Here is a 9,012-nt window from a genome sequence, read left to right as displayed (position 1 = left end):
TACATGATCGACCATTCTACTTGAGTACGATGTTTCACAAAGAAATGACACCCATGGCAATCTGGGCAAAAAAGACAAAATCTGTGCTATATTCAAAAACACTATTTAAAGGAACAGTAACATCAGATTGTACTTTCTTCACTCCAAAATACCCCAATGTCAGTTTGATATCCCAAAATTTCAGATTTTTTGTTTATTTCTAGTATTTTCTTTGAATTTATTATTCATGTGGGTGCGCGTGGAACCATGTTCACCTGTGTATTTTCGTACAAATTTGTCTCTATTACAAGCACATGTTTAAAACACAAGCCATTAGAATATACGTATGGAACAAAATCAATACCTACCTTAATGAAAAACCCAACAATAATTTGTGCTTTAACAACAAAAGTTGATATGGATACAAACATAAATTTATCATCATAAAACAATAAGAAACTTATATGGCATGTCAAACACCTAAATTTTTGTTACACTAAAAATACCATAGTATGCTTTGCTCAACTACTTAGCACTACTAGTAAAATTCAACAGCGTCCCAGTGGCCAAACTATATCACTTGTTCCGATGGATCCAGGTGAACACTTCAGACAGTAGTATCTGGAAAGCACAACCCTCTCATATACGAGTTAGGTGGATCCACCGGGCCTCAATATTTCGCCCAGATTCACATGCAGGCTGTTCCTCATGGTTCTCCTTCCTGCCCCAACAGCCCCACTGGTCCCACTGGAGCCACCAGCATTACCCTTTCTCATCATAGCCGCAAACTCACTGTAATCAATTTGTCCATCCTACAAAATTATTTATATGTCAAGTGATAAGTCTATTATAAGTCACAGCTGAGAAGAATGGAGTGGTGAAAAACAATGCTAAAAAGACAAACATTATTTTGATCCACATCCTTGATCATATCCTCAAGATGAACGTCAGAAAGGCCAAATTTCTCGCATGCTTGCGAGAGCTCATCAATCGTTATAAAGCCACTTCCATCTTTATCAAAGAATGCGAATGCTGACACCAAATTTTCCTCCCTCTCCAGTTTATTCACATGCAATGTAGCTGCTAAGAATTCACCATAGTCGATGGATCCGCTGTTGTCAATATCAGCCTGAAAAAGATGGATAAAACTCGATGGTGCGTACTACTATCTAAAAAGTGCTGGACTGCAATTACGACCTATGGACTCAACAAGACTGTAGTACTAACCGCATCCATCAAAGACTGGATTTCAGGTTCCATTAGATCGGATCCCACCCTTTTCAAGCCATCCTTCAGTTCTTCATAAGTTATTGTCCCACTATTGTCAGTATCAATCATTTTAAACAATTCTTTTAAGCCACCGATCTCCTCCTCAGATAGACTTTCAGCAATGACCTGCAAGAACACAAACACGCTTGGTCCCTGAAAAGATCAAGGTACAAGATAATTCACGTTGCACTTTGCTGCCATCTTTATTCAGCAGTTGCAAAAATATTACCACATTATTCTGCGAGATGCCACTTCACCAAGAGTCCAAGCAAACAAGATTGTACAATCATACAAATCACAAAGAGACAAGGCCCACTGACAAGATTGGTACACAATAATTTATATTTCTTATTAAAATCTCAATTTCCTTCGTTACATATGCGTGATAGTTATGAAATAATTTCACTTGAGACTTCCATTTTCAGTGAACGCATTCTAGTCAGTGTTTGTATGTATAATAGAAGTGTCAGAAAAAGGAAGCAATAATGTAATGTTGTAATAGAGCACTAACTCTACTGATGTGCAAAGACAGAGTAGTGAATTTAGCGTGCAATGTCTGCTACATGTCACTAACAGGACAAAAAGATTCCATACCCTCAATGCCATCTTCTTCAGCTTGTTCATTGCAGAAAAGTGTTTCAGCCTTGACAAAACAGCAGAATCAATAGGTTTGTCAGGTGCAACAGAATCATCAACAATCCATGGATGACCTGACATGGGAAATGCCATTGTTATTACTTCTTTCAGATAATGGAAGGGAGAACCTCCCCCGTCTCTGCATCCGGAGATGCATGCAGCATTGTTATTATTAGTAAAAATACACTTATGTGACACAGGGAAGGACAGAGCAAGACTTACACAGAACCTCATGAGCAGTCTCTCTCTTTGTAGGATCACGGATAAGCATCTTACGAACTAGATCTTTAGCACTATCAGAGATACTAGGCCATGGTTCAGTTTCCAAGTCAAGCTTACCTCGCAAAACCTGCTTGAAAATTCCTGTTTCGCTTTCTGAGAGGAGAAGAACAGATTTTATCCACTCAAACATGGTAATGTTGGCAAATGATAATAGATCTAGACCTAGCAGTTCAATGGTTCGAACAGTAAATAATCTACCTGCCCAAAACGGAGGTACACCACACAGCAAAATGTACAGAATTACTCCGGCACTCCAGACATCAGCTTCTGGGCCATAGCATTTTAGAAGCACCTCAGGTGCAACATAATAGGGACTCCCAACAACATCTGCAAATTTATCTCCTGAAAAACGAGAAGGGAGAGTTTTCATTGTCAACAAACTTTTAGTGCAAGTTCTATTAATCATTTCATTTCTAGCGAAATAAAATGGTAGACCGCATTAACTCAAGATTCCATTAACTAGTCACTATGCACTAAATTAAGCATGGCAGCGCAGGTGCGACTTTGACAAATTCTGTTCTGCTAGCAACAAAAATTTATCTTGACAAAATATTAATCACTAAGTTGTCCCACATGTCCTCACATACACATTTAACAGCTCCGTGAAGCAAAGTTCCTTCAGTTGTCTAGTTTTATTGACTATAAAACTGTATCTTGTTCTTGTTTCTGTAATTCTGTTTCACATTCTTTTGCTGCTCAGTGCCCATGTATGGAGCCAGGAAGTATTGTTATTTGGCATGTTATTGACTCGATTTTGTAAACATGTGGGTGGCCAGAGATTTAGCTGCACCGACATGTTAACAGTGTATATGTTCTAGAAAATATTAAGCAACGTCTTGTAACACAATCAAATTTTTTGCAGTGATGTCATTCTTTAAAGTGCAACCCTGTGAACATAAGCTCTCCTGTCTGCAGCAATTTTCAGCGTGGAGGACAAAAAGAATCCATACATCGCAGTTCGCAATACAGCTTAACATGTACGAGTACTTTCATATCCTACGAAGTTGTGTCTCATGAACTAAGGTACTAGTGGATTAGTTAGCCGCGCTGAACTTTGGCTTTCTTTCAAAAAGAAAAATTAACTATGGTACAGTAACACAACAGTAAGCACATACGTAGAAGCTAGATGTCCAGCCCATGGAAGGCCATATACCCAAAATTGCTAATGTTTCCCAGCCAAAGTCAATAACTGGAAACCACTTTCATAGCCCACAATATTGTACTGTACCATATTTGACCAATATAAGTATTGATACCCATTTACCAAACTTATCCTCTAATCCAGGCTAGAATTACTTATTGCGACTTTATGAATTTCCATCAGATTATTGGGCAACATTACAAAAAAATATGGTTATGTAACATACCTCCGTTATGTAAAAGAGTATAAAATTGACTTCAAAGATCAAAACAGTCAAACCACATAGCATTTACAGTGCTCCCACCGTTGTACTAAATCAAATCAGCTACAATTAATATGGATCGGAGGGAGTAGCATTATTGATTTTCCGTCAAACTACCATATCATATTGATTTTTCGTCAATTAAATATAAACCATATGGATATTTTCATTCCTCAACTGAGCAATCTATTCAAATGGCGTATTGATAAGGTTGCCGTAAATACCAAGATCAATTTAACACCAAGAGCATCGCTAATTGTTGCATCAATCAAATCAAATAATTTAACGAAATAGCAACCAACCAGGCTTGTAGAAGACGGAAAGCCCAAAGTCCGTGGCCTTGAGTGGGGCGTCCTCGGCCGTGCTCGCGAAGAGGAAGTTCTCCGGCTTGAGGTCCCGATGCATGACACCGAGCGAGTGGCACCCCTCTACCACCCCCACGATCGTCCTGATGAGTTGGGCAGCGGCACGCTCGCTGTAGTGCCCCTTGGCCACGATGCGGTCGAAGAGCTCGCCGCCGGCGCAGAGCTCCATGACCAGGTGCACGAAGAGGGCGTCCTCGTAGGCGCCGCGGATGCGAACCACATTGGGGTGCTCCGACAGGTGATGCATGATCTGGATCTCGCGCCAGACATCCTCGTAATCCTCGCGGCACAGCAGCTTGCGCTTGGGGATGGACTTGCACGCGTACTCGCCGCCGTCCTCCTTGTCCACGCACAGGTACGTCGTGCCGAACTGCCCCTGTCCCAGCTTCTTCCCGATGCGGTAGTGGTCGCGCACGTTCGCCGTCTTGTGCGGCAGCACCGACGCCGGCCGCCCCACCGACGGCGCCGTCACCGGCGGCGGCAGCCGAGCGTGCGCCTTCTCCCTCCCGGGGCCTTTAGGGTCCGGCTGCATTGGAGTCGACAGCTGCGGCTCTCCACGGGATCAAGAACCGTACGGGCCTCCCTTCCCACCCCTTGTCAGAAAATACCGCGGCGAGCCACGCCAACAACCGATGGGAAATGGAAGTTGTCTCCCGCCTGCGTCCACGATCCCTGGTTTCTTTCCTAGGAAATTTACAGGGATTGCGATTGAACAACTCACAAAACGATCGGATCTTGGAGCGGGCCCTCTTGCCTTGGGGGATTCTTGGCGGAACAGATGATGATCAGAGGCTAATGAAGGAGCTTTAGGGGAGGTTTATGGCGGCTCCGCCGTCCGAAGAGCGGGGAGAAATGTGTGGCGATGGGATTGCTCTGTTCCTCTTCCTGGGTGGATCCTTGCAGGAATTCCAGGTGAGACCGGTCACACGCGAAGATTGAATTCTCGCTCCATGCGTAGTTGGAAAATCTATTGGCTTCGATGGCTCGTTGGGTCACGGGGGCGATTGGGCTTGCACATGGGGATGAATTGTTCGGGCATGGGCATGTGGGGGAGCATGGCGGTGGTTATCTTATTCTCTTCCGTGAGAGGGATGGAGGAGAGGATGGAAGGAAGAAGAAGGCAACCGTGGTCGGAAACTTCTATTCCGAGCCTTTTTTGTTTCTGATATTCTTTTTCTAAATAGTTACAGTTATGTCACATATGTTACTACTTATGGAGTACGTACTTCTTTATTTTTCGTTTCATTTGCATCATACAATACTTAAAATTACTTTATATTTATACTAGCACCATGAAAAACCATAAATGTATTTTCTAGAAACAGGACTCAGTGGAATTCTTTTCTTAAAGCATAATGCAATTTTCAAAAATACATATTACAAATTACAATGCTGTGAATCAAACAACTATCCGTACAATATAAAGAAATACAAGTCCCTGACATCTAACACAACAGACTCCCTTTTGTTTGAAGCTGTTCTATTCCAAAATATTGCTTGATTTTATCATGATTGTTGATAGGAAAGTAGCATTTCATAGCGGTGTACTTCCACGGTGAACGGATCAGATGTTAGGTGGCCAAAAGTTTCGTGGTTACTTTATAGTTAATTTCATTTTGACAAAACAACTGTGAATGGATTAATTATTGTCAAAGAAATGCATGAAGGAATCTGGGCGCTGAAGGAACTATAAAATAGTAAAACTCAGCAATCCACGATTTTCCACAGCGATTTGACGTCAACAGTAGTTGAATTATGATTCCCAACGTCCTATATCCTCCAAGCATCCACGATGCCTTCTTGGCTCGTGTCGGGACCCCGATCCTAAGTCACAACGATCTAGCATAAAACATATCATATCACTTTACGGCCTCATGCACGGTAACCCACGGCTGCCGCCTTTACCTTGGCTGGGACCGTTTACATCTTTTGGCTCATGTATATGATTGTGATGCTAGCATCCATATGATAGAGAATCCGGGTCGACATGACAAGTCATAAACCAAGGTGGCACAAACGTAATCGGATAGGCATGGCTAACCCAGCAATGCACATGGCAGTCATCAATGTATATGAACCGAAGTCATAGCAAGCTACAAGGACTTAAAGGAACAATGCATGTCATTTCCCCGTAGGGACACACACAGGAGCAAAGAAGGATACATGCCGGTCAATCCATGTGTTCCGGAGTAGTAGTGAACTACCAAGGCTCAGTGGAAGCACTAGGAGGCATTTCCCTGTAGGAAAGACAGATAACTAGGTGTTGAATCCCACACATAACAATGCATTTCAAACATACACACAAATAGGCACGATATGTGTAGATACAACATGGCATCACAACATAACTCTACGATTCAAAGTATTTATTTAAGAGGCTCCGAAGAGCCATACATAACATCACATTATAAATAGGGGTCACATGACCCATCATACAAAGCATTGATACGTCTCCAACGTATCTACTTTTTCTCACGTTTTTCCTCTTGTTTTGGACTCTAATTTGCATAATTTGAATGAAACTAACCCCAGACTGACATTGTTTTCAGCAGAACTACCATGGTATTGTTTTTGTGCAGAAATAAAAGTTCTCGGGATGAAACGAAATTTTTTGAAGATTTTTTATACCAATAATAAGAATTTTTGGAGCCAAGACCCACCGGAGAGGGGCCCCTGGGTGGGCACAACCCACCAGGGCGCGCCCCCCTCTCCTGGCACGCTCAAGTGGGTTGTACCCACCTGGTGGCCCCGCTGATGACCCCCCTGATACTATAAATTCACATTATTCTAGAAAAAAATCAGGGGGAAAGAATTATCGTGATCCACGAGACGGAGCCGCCGCCAAGCCCTGTTCTTCCTCAAGAGGGCAGATCTGGAGTCCGTATGGGGCTCCGGAGAGGGGATCTTCGTTCTTCGTCATCACCAACCCTTCTCCATCGCCAATTCCATGATGCTCCCCACCGAGAGTGAGTAATTCCTTCGTAGACTCGCTAGTCGGTGAGGAGTTGGATGAGATTCATCATGTAATAGAGTTAGTTTTGTTAGGGCCTGATCCCTAGTATCCACTATGTTCTTAGATTGATGTTGCTATGAATTTGCCATGCTTAATGCTTGTCACTTTGGGCCCGTGTGCCATGATTTCAGATCTGAACCGTTTATGTTATCATTATTATATCCATGTTCTAGATCTGATCTTGCAAGTTATAGTCACCTACTACGATTATGATTCGGCAACCCCAGAGTGACAACAACCAAGCCCACTCACGGTGATGACCGTAGTTTGAGTTCATGTATTCACTATGTGTTAATGTTTTGTTCCGTTCTCTATTAAAAGGAGGGCTTAATATCCCTTAGTTTCCAATATGGACCCCGCTGCCACGGGAGGGTAGGACAAAAGATGGCATGCAAGTTCTTTTAATAAAGCACGTATGACTATTTATGAAATACATGCCTACATTATATAAATGAACTGGAGCTAGTGCCGTATCACCCTAGGTTATAATTGTCTCATGATGAATATCATCCAACAAGTCACCGATCCAATGCCTACGAATTTATCCTTATTGATTTTGCTGCGTTACTACTGCTACCATCACTATTACACTTGCTAAAAAATATTGCTACCACTGTTACTGTTACCGTTGCTACTGTCACTACTATCAAAACTATCAAACTACTCTGCTACTGATCACTTTTCTGCAGATAATTAATCTTCAGGTGTAGTTGAATTGACAACTCAGCTGCTAATACCTTCAAATATTCATTGGCTCCCCTTGTGTCGAATCTATAAATTTGGGTTGAATACTCTACCCTCGAAAACTATTGCAACCCCCTATACTTGTGGGTTATCAGGACTTTTTTCTGGCGCCGTTGCCGGGGAGCATAGCTATATTTGTTAAGTCACTTGGGATTATTATCATATTATCACTATGAAGAATCTGAAGGATCCAAATACTAAGATATTTCCCTCAAGGACGAGGGAAGGAAAGGAACTGCCATCCAGTTCTGCTTTAGATTCACCTTCTGTTATGAATAAACTTGCAACACCACCACATGCTATTAGTTCTGATATGTCGCAAGTTATTGATGATGCTACTTCTAATATGAATGATGCTTATGATGATGCTAGTACCTTTCTTGATAATGATGATGTGCCACTTGGTGAATTTCTTGATAGACAAATTGCTAGAGTTATACAACATGATGTTGTTGAATCTGATGATGAGCTTGAAATTGAATCTCCTAAAACACCTGCTAGAACTAGCCTTCCTAGATATGAATTGCCTAAGATACCGAAAGGTTATGTTATGAGTGAAGAAGCAACTAGAGATATTCTTGCTTGCAATGATAGAGATGATCTAGAGAAATTACTACACAAGTATAAAGAAAAATCTCTGAATGCTAGACTGAAATGTGATCCTAAGTTTGCTACTTCACCTATCTGTATTGATGATAAGGATTATGAATTCTCTGTCGACCCAGAGTTAATTACTCTGGTTGAATCTGATCATTTCCATGGTTATGAAACTGAAACTGTTGTGGCACATCTTACTAAGTTGAATCATATAGCCACCCTTTTTACACATGATGAGAAAACTCGTTATTACTTTATTCTCAAATTATTTCCTTTCTCATTAAAGGGTGATGCTAAAGCTTGGTACAATACTACTCTTGCTCCTGGTTGTGTGCGTGGTCCCCAGGATATGGTTTATTACTTCTCTGAAAAATATTTTCCTACTCATATGAAACAAGCTGCCTTACAGGAAATATTTAATTTTGTGCAAACGAAAGAAGAGAGTCTCCCACAAGCTTGGGGGAGGCTTTGCCAGTTACTTAATGCTTTGCCTGATCATCCTCTTAAGAAAAATGGAATTCTTGATATCTTCTATAATGGACTAACCGATGCTTCTAGGGACTTCCTAGATAGTTGTGCTGGTTGTGTTTTTAGGGAACTAACTATTGCTCAAGCTGAAGAATTGTTGAATAAAATAATGAAAAATTATGATGATTGGACTATTCCTGAACCACCGCCTAAACCCACTCCGAAGAAGAGGGGTATATTATATCTCAGTCCCGAA

The 9,012-nt window shown here is 41.6% G+C and overlaps 1 protein-coding gene across 1 annotated transcript; it reads right to left on the bottom strand.

The window, feature by feature from the left end:
* Window positions 1–352: 352 nt before the first annotated feature.
* On the bottom strand, window positions 353–5,059 carry LOC123102768 (calcium-dependent protein kinase 28). The gene is made up of 7 exons (XM_044524194.1): window positions 3,872–5,059; window positions 2,365–2,508; window positions 2,107–2,259; window positions 1,843–1,958; window positions 1,207–1,374; window positions 884–1,108; window positions 353–791 (listed from the first exon to the last, which is right to left on the bottom strand). Exons 1-7 carry the CDS (start codon window positions 4,464–4,466, stop codon window positions 630–632), a joined length of 1,563 nt encoding a protein of 520 aa, XP_044380129.1. The 5' UTR covers window positions 4,467–5,059; the 3' UTR covers window positions 353–629.
* Window positions 5,060–9,012: the final 3,953 nt, after the last annotated feature.

This window comes from Triticum aestivum, chromosome 5A, assembly GCF_018294505.1.
Source record: "Triticum aestivum cultivar Chinese Spring chromosome 5A, IWGSC CS RefSeq v2.1, whole genome shotgun sequence".
In the NCBI taxonomy this organism is placed as follows: Eukaryota; Viridiplantae; Streptophyta; class Magnoliopsida; order Poales; family Poaceae; genus Triticum; species Triticum aestivum.
This window is presented reverse-complemented; position numbering and strand designations above follow the sequence as displayed.

Bases quoted from the DNA above. Each gene is read 5' to 3' on its own strand.
- LOC123102768 (XM_044524194.1), bottom strand. From the start codon at position 4,466: ATGCAGCCGGACCCTAAAGGCCCCGGGAGGGAGAAGGCGCACGCTCGG. The intron at 2,260-2,364 runs GTAGATTATTTA...TTCTCCTCTCAG, and splicing joins TGTACCTCCGTTTTGGGCAG to AAAGCGAAACAGGAATTTTC. The intron at 1,109-1,206 runs GTTAGTACTACA...CATCTTTTTCAG, and splicing joins TCCAGTCTTTGATGGATGCG to GCTGATATTGACAACAGCGG.